The sequence below is a fragment of the Salvelinus namaycush genome, chromosome 3, assembly GCF_016432855.1.
Source record: "Salvelinus namaycush isolate Seneca chromosome 3, SaNama_1.0, whole genome shotgun sequence".
NCBI lineage: Eukaryota > Metazoa > Chordata > Actinopteri > Salmoniformes > Salmonidae > Salvelinus > Salvelinus namaycush.
Window position 1 is genome coordinate 7,022,827 of NC_052309.1, and position 17,563 is coordinate 7,040,389.

At 41.6% G+C, this 17,563-nt stretch overlaps 1 protein-coding gene across 1 annotated transcript in view; it reads right to left on the reverse strand.

Annotated features, from left to right (window-relative positions):
* Positions 1–1,465: 1,465 nt before the first annotated feature.
* Positions 1,466–17,563, reverse strand: part of LOC120044885 (trimeric intracellular cation channel type B-like) — a 32,755-nt gene continuing 16,657 nt past the window's right edge. The window contains exons 3-6 of the mRNA XM_038989605.1: positions 9,508–9,692; positions 7,374–7,461; positions 3,275–3,392; positions 1,466–2,568 (exon numbers count right to left, since the gene is read on the reverse strand). Coding sequence (XP_038845533.1) covers positions 2,278–2,568; positions 3,275–3,392; positions 7,374–7,461; positions 9,508–9,692 — 682 coding nt within the window. The 3' untranslated portion in view covers positions 1,466–2,277. The remainder of the gene's footprint in view (positions 2,569–3,274; positions 3,393–7,373; positions 7,462–9,507; positions 9,693–17,563) is intronic.

Here is a 17,563-nt window from a genome sequence, read left to right on the forward strand (position 1 = left end):
TCCCTGCCTGTAAATGTTACTTTAAACTTCCCAGGGCTCAGAGTTCATCCTGAGACTCAGTACACACAAGAGGTAGATGGCACTCTAATTAACATGCGGAGGTGGTGGCACTTCTGTGGACTTTGATCATTACAGATGGACAGATATCTGCTACAACACTCATTTACTTCTAGTCTTTGAGCACTACCTCTGTTCTTAATTTGTATTCCTGTGGGACTCTTTTCCAAACTCTCTAAAGGTAATCTCGTGAATTTGAAGGGATTTCAGGATTTCAGGATTTCATTTTCCTACGCTGCTTAAAGTGGATGAAGTATCAATCACATTCTGATGCTACAATGATGCAATGTTTCACTCTTTTTTCATCTCAAAGGAAGAAAGGTTACGTCTGTGAGCTCCCGTTGGTTTCTGTTCCAAATCAATTAAGACAACATTAGGGCAATTACAAGCCATAGATAGAGACACAGATAAGGGCAGCACATTGCACAAATTACATAATTAAAATAATTGCACCTCTTTTCCATTTAAAGGTAAAACAGACTGAGATATTGATGTATTTCTTCAGCTAAATCTGACCTTTCCTTTGCCTTGTTAAATGTGTCTTGCCCTGGACATGACCACAGCTAACAATAACAACAGCTATAGAACCTTGCCAATGATCAGAATATCATTGAGGAAATATGTGAACATTTCAAATACATTCATAACAACTGACTCCACAGAGCATGGAGGCTGTGTATCTGAAAATATGATTAATTTAACTAGGCAAGTCAGTTAAGAACAAATTCTTATTTACAATGACGGCCTACCCCGGCCAAAGCCAAACGACGCTGGGCCAATTGTGCGCCGCCCTATGGGACTCTCAATCACAACCATATGTGATACAGCCTGGATTTGAACCAGGGACTGTAGTGACACCTCTTGCACTGAGATGCAGTACCTTAGACCACTGCTCCACTCGGGAGATACATTACTTGTATGAACTAAAAGTTTATTACCTAAAAGGTTATTAACTAAAAGGTTATTAACTACAAGTGTATTAACTAAAAGGTTATTAACTAAAAGGTCATTAACTAAAAGGTTAAAAACTAAAAGGTTATTAACTAAAAGGTTAAAAACTAAAAGGTTATTAACTAAAAGGTTATTAACTAAAAGGTTATTAACTAAAAGGTTATTAACTAAAAGGTTATTAACTAAAAGTTTATTACCTAAAAGGTTATTAACTAAAAGGTTATTAACTACAAGTGTATTAACTAAAAGTTTATTACCTAAAAGGTTATTAACTAAAAGGTTATTAACTAAAAGGTTATTAACTAAAAGGTTATTAACTAAAAGGTTATTAACTAAAAGGTTATTAACTAAAAGGTTATTAACTAAAAGGTTATTAACTAAAAGGTTTATCACACAAACGTTTACAAATGACCAAGTTTTTGTATTTCGGTTGTGATAAGAACGACAACAAGTCAGATTAAAGTGCATGTGAACATTTACTTTTCAATAGAATTTAAAGTATTCACAAAAGAGGCAGTGTTTGCAGCAAAGTGCCGCAAAAAGCATTCCATTTAGAAATTCCTGCATTCAAGTGCATTTTCTTAAGCATAAATATAATAGAAGACCTGAGTAATAATTATATAAATTGTCATGTAAATTCTTAAAACATTTCATAGTAGGAAATGTACGGGTACATAAAACAGAATATATTATTATTAATATACAGATAAAAAGTGGCTGATCAGCACCATGGACAGTATTTTTCACCAAAACTCTGTAGAAAACAGGATGCATCATCACAGAATTAGAAAAGGATTATAAAGCTACGTTACTGTATAATATATTAAAATCAGCACATATTCTATTTGCTCTCATTCTAGAGTGAGACAGACAGACCCAATTTGCTCCCTACTCCTTCCGCTCGCACATAACCCTTCCATGTTTGAAGATCTGAAGGTTCTGGACAGGTATACAATGAACATAAGCAGTGTAGTGGTGAAGCTTCTATCATATTGCTTCCAGCTTACAGATCTACAAACATCAAAGGGTTAGGACAAAAAAAGGTGTGGTAGCAAATTGGGACCTATCACAGGACGACAGTGCCACAGGACACAGAGAATAGATTGTCCTAGCCAGGATAAGAAGGGCAGCACAGAATATAAATATCATTTCTAGAATGGACAGCCCCATTAAGTGCACCCATGGCTTTACCAGTCAAATTACAGTGTGCTAAACAACTGTCCGTTCTATAGATTCTATTTCTATACAGTACAATGCAGTATAAGGACTCTAGTCACTCTTCTTGCAGCTCTCTGTCTCAGTGCTCTCCGACTGCACTTTGGCCTTCTTTGGTGAGCCCTTTCCCCTGTTGTGTGCTGCAGTCTTGGACGAGGACCCTGGGGCCTTGGAGGTCTCAGGAACCGCTGCTCTGTTCAAGCTCTCACCGGTGCCCTTCTTCACAACAGAGGTCTTGGTCTCAGACGTGAAGGATGGCGATGGCCCGGCAAAGAACGTGCGGTGCACAACAGACTCGATGGGAGCGAAGGGCGAAGAGGAGGAGCCGGTCAGCATCATACTTGTCTGGGGGGGGGAATTAATAGATGGAAGGATTTAAAGAGATGGAGAGACAGGATGGAGTGATGAAAATGACTACAGAATGACTAATAAAGAAGTAGACAAGATTTATCATATGATTTATCAGATTAAATGTAACTTTAATGAGTTGATAGGAGAACTCTAATCTAACAGTTGGGAGAGTTCTGAGAACCTGTGATTAGATTTATAAGATGTCAAGAGCAGGAGACATCACTCATTGTGAGAGGATTGAGGAGGAATGATGCAACGAGAAGAAAATGATGCAAAATTCTTCTGCTAGAGGCAATACAAGACTAAAGTTGAGTCATAGCTAAATATAAGTATAAAGATAGGTCCTTCAAATAACATGGACTGGATGTTGTGTGATAGTCAACATGGAGAAATAATGTTTTTGATTGCCATAAACATTATGTATTGGGAGGTTTTCCAGATCAAGATCGAAGCCATTTCTGGACTAAAAAGTAGTTGAGATTCTCCATTGAGCATGCTTTCTGGTCCAGATGTAGGCTTGATCTATCTTGATCCCAGATCTGATTGTGCCACAATGACCATAGGAGTTGGCTATATAGCACAAACAGATCTGGGACTACGCTTGATCTGGGTCCAGGAAACTGGCCCTATGTCTTTGTAGAGGCCCTGCCCTGTGAGTGTTAGGGTTGAGGCTAGGGATAGGATCAGGTTAGTGACTGACTTTGTTGACAACAGTGAAGACGGTGTACAGCAACATGAGGTGGTGCTTCTGGATGGCCAGGTACTGGGTCTGCTGCAAGGCGAACAGCACTGCTCCTATCAGGGTGATCTTAGTAGGGCTGCACACAAAGTCAGAGGTCAGTCAGATTAGTAACTTCATCATTATGGCTATGAACAGATCTCTCTCTCTCTCTCTTTTTTAATTTATTTTGTTTCACCTTGATTTAACCAGGTAGGTCAGTTGAGAACAAGTTCTCATTTACAACTGCGACCTGGCCAAGATAAAGCAAAGCAGTGCGACAAAAACATCAGAGTTACACATGGGATAAACAAACATACAGTCAATAACGCACTATAAAAATCTGTATACAGTGTGTGCAAAATAAATAAGGAGGTAAGGCAATAAATAGGCCAATAGTGGCGAAGTAACTACAATTTAGCAATTTACACTGGAGTGATATATGTGCAGACGACGATGTGCAAGTAGAAATACTGGTGTGCAAAAGAGCAGAAAAACAAAAACAAATATGGGGATGAGGTAGGTAGATGGTTGGTTGGATGGGCTAATTACAGATGGGCTGCTTTGACAACTGACGCTTAAAGTTAGTGAGGGAGATATAAGACTCCAACTTCAGTGATTTTTGCCATTCGTTCCAGTCATTGGCAGCAGAGAACTGGAAGGAAAGGCGGCCAAAGGAGGTGTTGGCTTTGGGGATGACCAGTGAAATATACCTGATGGAGCGCGTGCTACGGGTGGGTTTTGCTATGGAGACCCGTGAGTTGAGATATTTACCTAGCAAAGACTTATAGATGACCTGGAGCCAGTGGGTTTGGTGACAAATATGTAGCGAGGACCAGCCAACGAAAGCATACAGGTCGCAGTGGTGGGCAGTATATGGGGCTTTGGTGACAAAACGGATGGCACTGTGATAGACTGCATCCAATTTGCTGAGTAGAGTGTTGGAGGCTATTTTGTAAATGACATCGCCGAAGTCAAGGATCGGTAGGATAGTCAGTTTTACTAGGGTATGTTTGGCAGTGAAGGAGGCTTTGTTGCGAAATAGGAAGCCGATTCTAGATTTAACTTTGGATTGGAGATGCTTCTCCAGGTTCATTTCTCTGTAGGTAATGGCTTTGTTATGGAAGGTTTGGGAATCGCTTCCTTTTAGGTGGTTGTAGAATTAAACGGCTCTTTTCTGGATTTTGATAATTAGCGGATATCGGCCTAATTCTTCTCTGCATGCATTATTTGGTGTTTTATGTTGTACACAGAGGATACATTTTTGCAGAATTCTTCATGCAGAGTCTCAATTTGGTGTTTGTCCCATTTTGTGAATTCTTGGTTGGACCCCAGACCTCACAACCATGAAGGGCAATGGGTTCTATAACTGATTTAAGTATTTTTTGCCAGATCCTAATTGGTATGTCAACTTTTATGTTCCTTTGAATGGCATAGAAGGCCCTTCTTGCCTTGTCTACTCAGCTCATTTACAGCTTTGTGGATGTTACCTGTGGCGCTGATGTTTAGGCCAAGGTATATATAGTTGTTTGTGTGCTCTAGGGCAATGGTGTCTAGATGGAATTTGTATTTGTGGTCCTGGCAACAGGACCTTTTTTTGGAACGCGATTATTTTTGTCTTACTGAGATTTACTGTCAGGCCCAGGTCTGACAGAATCTGTGCAGAAGATCTAGGTGTTGCAGTAGGCCCTCCTTGGTTGGGGACAAGGAGGGCCTCTCTCTCTCTCATGAGAATAAAGACATGCATTATCATTCATCACAGCGGGTTTTAGAGGTCAACGTCTACATACTCAGCCAGCCAGTAACCGATGTGTCACTCAGTGAATCTCCAATTACATAATTTGGTTTCTGTGTACAACATCACACAGACCTAGTCTGGTCTCAGATCAGTTTGTGCTTTAAAGCCTACATCAGAGGTATCAAACTCATTCCACCGGGGGGCCGAGTGTCTGCAGGTTTTTGTTTTTTTCTTTCAATCAAGACCTAAACAACCAGGTAAGGGGGGTTCCTTAGTAATTAATGACCTTAATTCATCAATCAAGTACAAGGGTGGAGCGAAACCCCGCAGACACTCGACCCTCCATGGAATGAGTTTGACACGTCATTGTAGCAACAGTCATCAAAATTGTCAATTGTTTTTTTTAAACAACTGTAATAAACGCAACAGTTGGACAATGGATGAAGATATTCCAAACCTTCTACCAAATGATGAGTCCAGGGATTTGTTGGAATTCAGATATTCAATTTATTGTAAAATGTAATTTTTTTTTAAATCTTAGTTTGCACTCATATATACATTTTGTAATGTTATAAGGTATTTTGTGTTAAAATAAAGAAAATTATACGTGCTTCATTTGTGTATTTGCATATATTAATACATTAACATAAAGGGGTGGAGCGGGGCTGAAACCACCAAAACCTTGCTCTATCTAGGGGCCTAGGCCTACATGCAATCACCTGTGCTGTCTAGACTGCGTCATGAATTACTGTTGTTGTCACGTTCTGCTGCATAATTCAACAAGGTGTGTAAACAGCCGGATGCCCTCAGATTAAAAATCAACACGCTTGGCTCTAGATTACACCTATCTACATGTATACAGACTTTCCAATGTTTGCGAGATCAGACATATCATCACTACAATCTGAATGTTCATTTTCGGGAAGTAGCTTTCATTTCGAGGCATTTCATTGGTAATCATTTTAACTGTATTAAATTATTACTTTTTTCAAATCCACAAAAAATAACACCCATAAAAATAAAGTTATCTTTCTTCTCATGTAAGTGTTGAGACGATGCGTTAAATCCCGACTAAGCTTTATCGTTCTTATAGAGGCAACGGAAAGACAATGTATTCCATTGAGTCCATTTCAGCCATTACTGTGATGTGTTTGACAGGTCATTACAAACCTTTACGTGGTCGTAACGTTAACGGGGGAAAAACGACAAAAGTATGAAAGAGTCGCAGGAGTAAAAGATCCTCAGGAGGGCGGGTCATGCGCGTTGCTTGTCATTGTCATGCCAAACATAGGAGTTAGCTATAAACAACACAAACAGACGTGGGACCAGGCTAACACAGACACTGAACACATTCTATCCTCCTTCTAACTGATCCTACAGTACGAGGCCTCAGAGGAGGGGACATACTAACTGATCCTACAGTACGAGGCCTCAGAGAGGAGGGGACATTCTAACTGATCCTACAGTACGAGGCCTCAGAGGAGGGGACATACTAACTGATCCTACAGTACGAGGCCTCAGAGGAGGGGACATACTAACTGATCCTACAGTACGAGGCCTCAGAGGAGGGGACATACTAACTGATCCTACAGTACGAGGCCTCAGAGGAGGGGACATACTAACTGATCCTACAGTACGAGGCCTCAGAGGAGGGAACATACTAACTGATCCTACAGTACGAGGCCTCAGAGGAGGGGACATACTAACTGATCCTACAGTACGAGGCCTCAGAGGAGGGGACATACTAACTGATCCTACAGTACGAGGCCTCAGAGGAGGGAACATACTAACTGATCCTACAGTACGAGGCCTCAGAGGAGGGGACATACTAACTGATCCTACAGTACGAGGCCTCAGAGGAGGGGACATACTAACTGATCCTACAGTACGAGGCCTCAGAGGAGGGGACATACTAACTGATCCTACAGTACGAGGCCTCAGAGGAGGGGACATACTAACTGATCCTACAGTACGAGGCCTCAGAGGTGGGGACATACTAACTGATCCTACAGTACGAGGCCTCAGAGGAGGGGACATACTAACTGATCCTACAGTACGAGGCCTCAGAGAGGAGGGGACATACTAACTGATCCTACAGTACGAGGCCTCAGAGGTGGGGACATACTAACTGATCCTACAGTACGAGGCCTCAGAGGAGGGGACATACTAACTGATCCTACAGTACGAGGCCTCAGAGAGGAGGGGACATACTAACTGATCCTACAGTACGAGGCCTCAGAGAGGAGGGGACATACTAACTGATCCTATAGTTCAAGCCCAAGGAGAGCAGAGGAATTACTAACTGATCCTACAGTACGAGCTCTGGGAGAGGAGGGGACTTACTAGGTCATCTTGAGAAGCTCATTGGTTTCTGGCTTCCAGACTCCTCTGACCAGCTGTTCAAAATTACTGATCAGACCTCCTCCAGCACCTGAAGAGAAAGAGATACGACCCTGCGTCATTGTCCTGGACTGGTATAACATATTTATAGACCCGTTTGTGCTGTCTGGCTCCTATGGTCTGTTTGGCATAAAAAGGAGTTTGCTATAAAGCACAAACAGATCTGCGACCAGGCTAGTAGCTGACAAGTCTAAAGGTCTAATAACACCTCAACAAAGTCAAATCAGAAAGCTCTATTTCTTTGTGATGTGTAAGGGCTGCTGGGCTGCTTGTTATTCAAAGCACAGAGCTGAACAGCGAAACTATAATCTTCAGGATCACAATTAGTGTCAACGCAACCTCATGTTATTTAGCAGCACTCGTACGGACCAAAAGGTCAGGACTAATAACCACAATAGTAATGTGTTTAATATCCATTACATTCCTGAAACTTGTCTTATGAATGATTACCAACAGCCCCCCCCCCCCCCCCCCCCCCAAATTGATTTATAACCAATATATATTGAATGTGTGAGAGAGAGTTTATATATCTGTGTGTGTGTGTACTAGATCTGGCCATATCTTCCACATGCTTGTCAGTGAGCAGTACACACACAGTGCTACCAGTGATGTAGTGGTAAATAAAAAAATAGGTGGGTAAACTCTGACCGTCGATCGCAGTGAAAGAGGTAACGCTCCCTATACTTTCAATGCATTTTTCTGCAAAAGGTGGGTAAACTGTATTTACTTGTGTTTACTCTGAACTACACCACTGAGTGGTTCCCTAGCATAGCGCATGGTGGCCAGAGGTTGACAGAATCAAATCAAATTGTATTTGTCACCTGCGCAACAACAGGTGTAGGTAGACCTTACAGTGAAATGCTTACTTACACGCCCTTAATCTGTATGGTTGTGTGGATTGCATTCACAACACATACACAAAAGTATATGGACACCTGCTTGTCGAACATCTCATTCCAAAATCATGTTGGGCGATTAGGTCTGGCTCGCAGTCGGCGTTACAATTCATCCCAAAGGTGTTCGTGGGGTTGAGGTCAGGGCTCTGTGCAGGCCAGTCAAGTTCTTCACACCGATCTTGACAAACCATTTCTGTATGGACCTCGCTTTGTGCACCGGGGAATTATTATACTGAAACAGGAAAGGGCATTCCCCAAACTGTTGGAAGCAAAGTTGGAAGCACAGAATTGTCTAGAATGTCATCGTATGCTGTAGAGTTAAGATTTCCCTTCACTGGAACTAAGGGGCCTAGCTCGAACCATGAAAAACAGCCCCAGACCATTATTCCTTCTCCACCAAACTTTACAGTTGACACTATGCATTCCGGCAGGTTGTGCATCCGCCAAACCCAGAATCGTTCGTCAGACTGCCAGATGGTGAAGCGTCATCATCACTCCAGAGAACACGCTTCCACTGCTCCAGAGTCCAATGGCAGCGAGCGTTACACCACTCCAACCGACACTTGGCATTGCGCATGGTGAACTTAGGCTTGTGTGCAGCTGCTCGGCCATGGAAACCCATTTCATGAAGCTCCCGATGAACAGTTCTTGTGCTGACGTGATGTGATGCAACCAAAGACAGACAATTTTTATTCGCTACGCGAATAGCACTCTGTGGTCTCATTCTGTGAGCTTGTGTGGCCTACCACTTCAAGGCTGAGCCGTTGTTGCTCCTAGACGTTTCCACTTCACAATAACAGCACTTACAGTTGACTGGGGCAGATCTAGCAGGGCAGAAATTTGACGAACTGACTTGTTGGAAAGGTGGCATCCTATGACGGTGCCACATTGAAAGTCACTGAGCTCTTCAGTAAATCCATTCTACTGCCAATTTTTGTCTATAAAGATTCCATGACTGTGTGCTCGATTTTATTCACCTGTCAGCAACGGGTATGGCTGAAATAGCCTAATCCAATAACTTGAAGGGGTGTCCACATACTTCTGGCCATGTCGTGTACTTGTCAGTATACAATAAACAAAGGTACTTACCTTAAAAAGAAATTATACTATACCATGAAGAGAGACTTTGCCTGTGTATATATATATATGTACAGTATATACTAAAACAGCGATATTCCTACCTTTAGCCCATCCTATAGCGATCATCACCAGCAGTCCATCCTTGTACTTGCTGTGTGCCTCAGCCACGCCCCCCAGGACTTTCCATGTGCGGGTCACCTCCTTCATGCCTGTCAGCACCAGACGCACAGGGAAGAGGGCAGTACAGGAATACACCATGTCCTGGGGGCAGTAGAACACCAGGTACCTAGAACATAGACACATAGACTTCATTTCCCCCCCAATGTTTTTATGAATTTCGCTATCAACAACAGAATAAAATAATTTTGAATCACATTCATTCTAATGATATTTCTCAACACCTAATGTTAAGCAAATTACACTCACTGGAGTATCTGACATAGGCTTTGAAAAATCACCCGCGAATAGGCTACCAGTCAACAGGCTACCAGTCAACAGGCTACCAGTCAATAGACTACCAGTCAACAGGCTACCAGTCAATAGACTACCAGTCAATAGACTACCAGTCAACAGGCTACCAGTCAATAGACTACCAGTCAATAGGCTACCAGTCAATAGGCTACCAGTCAATAGACTACCAGTCAACAGGCTACCAGTCAATAGACTACCAGTCAATAGACTACCAGTCAACAGACTACCAGTCAATAGACTACCAGTCAATAGACTACCAGTCAATAGACTACCAGTCAATAGACTACCAGTCAGTAGACTACCAGTCAGTAGACTACCAGTCAATAGACTACCAGTCAATAGACTACCAGTCAGTAGACTACCAGTCAATAGACTACCAGTCAGTAGACTACCAGTCAATAGACTACCAGTCAATAGACTACCAGTCAGTAGACTACCAGTCAATAGACTACCAGTCAATAGGCTACCAGTCAATAGACTACCAGTCAACAGGCTACCAGTCAATAGACTACCAGTCAATAGACTACCAGTCAACAGGCTACCAGTCAATAGACTACCAGTCAATAGGCTACCAGTCAATAGGCTACCAGTCAATAGACTACCAGTCAACAGGCTACCAGTCAATAGACTACCAGTCAACAGGCTACCAGTCAATAGGCTACCAGTCAATAGACTACCAGTCAACAGGCTACCAGTCAATAGGCTACCAGTCAATAGGCGACCAGTCAACAGGCTACCAGTCAACAGGCTACCAGTCAATAGGCTACCAGTCAATAGGCTACCAGTCAACAGGCTACCAGTCAATAGGCTACCAGTCAATAGGCTACCAGTCAATAGACTATCAGTCAACAGGCTACCAGTCAACAGGCTACCAGTCAACAGGCTACCAGTCAACAGGCTACCAGTCAAGACTACCAGTCAATAGGCTACCAGTCAATAGGCTACCAGTCAATAGGCTACCAGTCAACAGGCTACCAGTCAACAGGCTACCAGTCAACAGGCTACCAGTCAATAGACTACCAGTCAATAGACTACCAGTCAACAGGCTACCAGTCAACAGGCTACCAGTCAATAGACTACCAGTCAACAGGCTACCAGTCAACAGGCTACCAGTCAACAGACTACCAGTCAATAGGCTACCAGTCAATAGGCTACCAGTCAATAGACTACCAGTCAACAGGCTACCAGTCAATAGACTACCAGTCAATAGACTACCAGTCAACAGGCTACCAGTCAATAGGCTACCAGTCAATAGACTACCAGTCAACAGGCTACCAGTCAATAGGCTACCAGTCAGTAGACTACCAGTCAATAGACTACCAGTCAACAGGCTACCAATCAATAGGCTACCAGTCAGTAGACTACCAGTCAATAGGCTACCAGTCAATAGGCTACCAGTCAATAGGCTACCAGTCAACAGGCTACCAGTCAATAGACTACCAGTCAATAGACTACCAGTCAATAGGCTACCAGTCAATAGACTACCAGTCAACAGGCTACCAGTCAATAGACTACCAGTCAATAGACTACCAGTCAACAGGCTACCAGTCAATAGACTACCAGTCAATAGGCTACCAGTCAATAGGCTACCAGTCAATAGACTACCAGTCAACAGGCTACCAGTCAATAGACTACCAGTCAACAGGCTACCAGTCAATAGGCTACCAGTCAATAGACTACCAGTCAACAGGCTACCAGTCAACAGGCTACCAGTCAATAGGCGACCAGTCAACAGGCTACCAGTCAACAGGCTACCAGTCAATAGGCTACCAGTCAATAGGCTACCAGTCAACAGGCTACCAGTCAATAGGCTACCAGTCAATAGGCTACCAGTCAATAGACTATCAGTCAACAGGCTACCAGTCAACAGGCTACCAGTCAACAGGCTACCAGTCAACAGGCTACCAGTCAACAGGCTACCAGTCAAGACTACCAGTCAATAGGCTACCAGTCAATAGGCTACCAGTCAATAGGCTACCAGTCAACAGGCTACCAGTCAACAGGCTACCAGTCAACAGGCTACCAGTCAATAGACTACCAGTCAATAGACTACCAGTCAACAGGCTACCAGTCAACAGGCTACCAGTCAATAGACTACCAGTCAACAGGCTACCAGTCAACAGGCTACCAGTCAACAGGCTACCAGTCAATAGACTACCAATCAACAGGCTACCAGTCAACAGGCTACCAGTCAATAGGCTACTAGTCAACAGGCTACCAGTCAATAGGCTACCAGTCAATAGACTACCAGTCAATAGGCTACCAGTCAATAGACTACCAGTCAACAGGCTACCAGTCAATAGGCTACCAGTCAACAGGCTACCAGTCAATAGACTACCAGTCAACAGGCTACCAGTCAATAGGCTATCAGTCAATAGACTACCAGTCAACAGGCTACCAGTCAACAGGCTACCAGTCAATAGACTACCAGTCAACAGGCTACCAGTCAACAGGCTACCAGTCAATAGGCTACCAGTCAACAGGCTACTAGTCAACAGGCTACCAGTCAATAGGCTACCAGTTAATAGACTACCAGTCAACAGGCTACCAGTCAATAGGCTACCAGTCAACAGACTACCAGTCAACAGGCTACCAGTCAACAGGCTACCAGTCAATAGACTACCAGTCAACAGGCTACCAGTCAATAGGCTACCAGTCAATAGACTACCAGTCAACAGGCTACCAGTCAATAGGCTACCAGTCAATAGACTACCAGTCAACAGGCTACCAGTCAACAGACTACCAGTCAACAGACTACCAGTCAACAGGCTACCAGTCAATAGGCTACCAGTCAACAGGCTACCAGTCAATAGGCTACCAGTCAATAGGCTACCAGTCAACAGGCTACCAGTCAACAGGCTACCAGTCAATAGGCTACCAGTCAACAGGCTACCAGTCAATAGGCTACCAGTCAATAGGCTACCAGTCAATAGGCTACCAGTCAACAGGCTACCAGTCAATAGGCTACCAGTGCGACAAGTGCCGCTGGCTGCTGTTAAGCTTTCTTGAGTTAATACATTTTTGCCAACACATGGCTAACCTTTGTTTACCAGCTAAACAGCTGCTCTTAATGAAAAGGCCTATAAGATTGAAAGGTAACTCGTTAGAGTTTATCCTTCCTCTTCGAATTATACTGAACAAAAATATAAACGCAACAGGTAAAGTGTTGGTCCTATGTTCATTAAGCTGAAATAAAAAAATCTCTGACAAAAAACTTATTTCTCGCAAATGTATTTATTTTACTAGGCAAGTCCGTTAAGAACAAATTCTTATTTACAATGACGGCCTAGGAACAGTGGGTTAACTGCCTTGTTCAGCGGCAGAACAACAGATTTTTGTCTTGGCAGCTCAGGGATTCGATCTAGCAACCTTTCGGTTACTGGCCCAACGCTCTAACCACTAGGCTACCTGTTAGTGAGCACTTCTCTTTTTCCAATATAATCAATCCACCTGACAGGTATGGCATATCAAGAAGCTGATTAAACAGCATGATCGTTACACCGGTGCACCGTCTGCTGGGGACAATAAAAGGCCACTTTTAAATGTGCAGTTTTGTCACACAACACCACAGATGTCTCTAGTTGACGGAGCGTGCGATTGGCATGCTGACTGCAGGAATGTCCACCAGAGCTGTTGCCAGAGAATTGAATGTTCATTTCTCTACCACGCCAGCCCAGGACCTCCACATCCGGCTTCTTCACCTGCGGGACCCCTGCCCAGTCATGTGAAATCCATAGATTAGGGCCTAATTAATGTATTCATATTGACTGATTTCCTTATATGAACTGTAACTCTGTAAAATCTTTGAAATTGTTGCATGTTGCGTTTATATTTTTGTTCAGTATATAATGTGAGGTAAAAATAATGAAATAATATCTACTGTATCTATTTATTTGAAAATGTTGATGACTTCCCCTTGCCATTATCATTCCCCTGATGATAAGACAAGACATGTGAAAAGCGTTTTCTAACATTGGATGTGACCCCCTTGGTCGCCGGGCGGTGGTCGCCGGGCAAGAATATACAGTCAGGAAGTAGTAAGCTGAATAAATACAATATTCACATCCCACTGGAGAACAAACCAATCCTTCAATGCCTGAGAAATACTGCACAGTTGACAGATTTACAATGTGTGCAGCATTTCTTTTTTATAAAAAAAAAAAAGCAACCACGAATGATTCTGTTTTGGGTTTTCTAAGATGTGCATTGCCTGGCTTGAGCTTGTGTGTTGATATGATACAGTGATTCATCTTCTCAGGCTGGAGCATGGCTAATGGCTGAATAATTGGCTTATTGTCCATTCCTCTGTGTGGTCATTTACCCGCTTATTTGTATATTCTGTCACACTAGCTCATAGTCACAATCATCCAATGTGGGTGCTATCGAAATCAGAGGTGGTTGGTGTGAGGAGCTACAGGAGGACAGGCTTATTGTAATGGCTAGAATGGAATGGTTTCAAACACATCAAACAAATGGATGCCACATGTTTGACTCCATTCCATTAATTCCATTCCAGCCATTACAATGAGCCCGTCCTCAAATAGCTCCACCCACCAGCCTCCACTGATCAAAATATCCCTAATATGGCTACTACTTAGTTGTATTTTATTAGGGATCCCCATTAGCTGCTCTCAAGGCAGAAGCTACTCTTCCATTATACTTATACAGTATAATGCAAAAGGTAACCAGAACCTAACAGGTTCTTAAATATACATATCTAAATTAAATATTGGATTGAGACAAAATAAACAAACAATCTAGTTCAACAGTCAGTAAGCTACTCTATAAAAAAAATACTGGCAGAAACTCAAAACAGGAAGTATCTGTGCTAAGGTCTGTTCAACGTTGGTCTGACCAATCGGAATGCATGCTTCAAGATAGTTTTGATCACGCGTACTGGGATATGTTCCGGGTTGCCTATGAGAATAACATTGACGTATACACGGACACGGTGACTGAGTTTATCAGGAAGTGTATAGGTGATGTTGTTCCCACCGTGACTATTAAAACCTACCAAAACCCCAAAATGTGGATAGAGGTGATAGAGCAACGACCCTGGAATAAAAAACATAATGTGTAGGGTGGAGAGAGGGTTGGTTTTACAGGTTTACTCGCTCTGGATTGTCAGTACTGCATGTGTTCTTGGCTGTTGTGCCGTGGCTGTGTCGGAATCGATTGTGAGTTGAACTTGAGTATGCCTTCCCATAAGGGAGACCCCGGGGTTGGCTTGCAGTCGGCTCTGGCACAGCCATGGCACAATACAACAGGATATAATGTGATGCCTAAGACAAATTTTTACTTGCAGTCATTAGCGGCCGTTTGAATCTATGTTCCTTTTTCCTTTTTGTTGTCAGAATACAACAGGATATGATGCGGACTACATGAAATATGTCTTGCATGTAATGGACATGTTAAAAAGGGACTCTGGTCTTGTGATATATTAAGGTTGTTTTCTCTTATTCTTTTCATATATTTAAAATATTTTACGAACAATTGCATCCAATGAAGTGAGCAGGCTGGGCTGACATGCTTATAGCCTTGCTAGGACTTTCAAATTTGAGCAGGCATGTATAAGATTGTGCTGTTATTATTTATATTAATATTATCTATTATTGTTTTTATTTTTTGTTACTATTTTTTAATGTTATTTGGTTAGTTCTCTTAGGCATTCTCATAGACAATTATGTTATCATGGGACTGCCCATATTTCCCTCTGGCCAACGGAAATTGGCGGCCAAGGGTTTGCCTTAGGACGCAGAGGTGCGTCATAAGTCAGGGTGATGGTGTGATGGTCTTAGTGACAACAGACCTAGATATTTTGGGAGGTTTTAGTGGGTGGAATATTAGGACAATTGGAGGTTTACAAAGTTGCATCTACAGTATGCTTATTAACAGTGAAAATTATTATGGTACAGCTATATGGACACTTAATTATCATGCCGCTTTTTAATGGTAACTTTACAAACATTGGTTGTGGTAAGTATAATTGAAACTTGGGTATCATTATGGTAAGTGGGGAAATAAGTATTGGCTTAGCAGATCATAAAAAAAGAAGATCCATTTTTACATGGCTAAAAAATAAAGAATATAATATCTATTGTTTACAGGAAACTCATTTTACAAATATAGATGAGATTGGGTGGAAAAGGGAAATATATTTTTGTCATGGTCAAAGAAACTCAAAGGGGTGATTATACTAATTAATACAAATGTTGATCCAATTGTGCAAACAGATCCGCAAGGAAGATGGATTGTTTTAAATGTGCTATTGGACCAAAAACAGATCTGGCTAATTAATCTATATGGGCCAAATAATGATGATCCACACTTTTTCAAAAATATATATAATAATCTATCACAAGCAACGAAATAATATATTATTATGGCGGGAGATTATAATACTGTTTTAAGTACCTCAATGATTCGTAAAGGAAATCATTCTACAAACTATCACCCTCAAGCACATAAGGAGATCACAAAGATCATGCATTAGAACGAGTGGATATATGAAGGTTGAAAAACCCTGACCTAGTGAGATATACATGGAGGAGGCTTAATCAAGATAGCCGTCTTGATTACTTCCTAGTCTCGTTCTTGCTGGCATCAAAAGTTAAAAAACGTATTAATAGGAGACCGAAATTAATCGGACCACCATCTAATTGGCTTCCATATAACTCTTACAGAATTTCCACGTGGACGGGTATATTGGACATTTAATCAAAGCCTATTGGATGACAATTTGTTCTTAACTAAGACAAAGTAATTCATAATTCACTTTTTTTGTACAACATAGGGACACTTTCAAATGTACTTTTAGAAGCCATTCAATACTCATCATTAAAACAAAGGCAGTTTAGGTCAAAAGAGATGAGACTAATAAAGGAAATAGAGGAAGCAACAGAGCAGGTAGATGGTAATGGAAACTGTACTATAGAGGCACAAAATAGGTTAGAGGAAAAACTAAAAGAAATCCAGGTACTTATTCAAGAACGATCAAGTGTAATGTATTCCAAAAATAAAGTGAATTGGATGGAAAATGGGAAAAAATGCACAACATTTTCCTTGAATCTTCAACACATAAATTCTACCAAAAATAATTTACAGAAACTCGTTACAAATGATGGAGTTATCCATGATTCACCAAATTATATTTTGAAAGAGGAAGCAAAATATTTTAAGCATATGTTTTCTTTTCAGTCTCCTCCATTTCCACTGAATGATGTTAACCGTAAGGATTTCTTTCCTAATAATAATAATAATGTAAAATTAACACATTTACAGAAAGACTGGTGTGAAGGCCAACTTACAGACGAGGAACTTTGAGGCAATAAAATCTTTTCAGTCTGGAAAAAAACCAGGGCTTGACGGTATACCAGTAGAGGTACAGTTGAAGTCAGAAGATTACATACACTTAGGTTGGAGTCATTAAAACTCGTTTTTCAACCACTCCACAAATTTCTTGTTAACAAACTATAGTTTTGGCAAGTCGGTTAGGACATATACTTTGTGCATGACACAAATAATTTTTTCAACAATTGTTTATAGACAGATTATTTCACTTATAAGTCAATGTATCACAATTCCAGTGGGTCAGAAGTTTACATAAACTAAGTTTAAATATATTTTATATTTGAGATTCTTCAAATAACCACCATTTGCCTTGATGACAGCTTTGCACACTCTTGG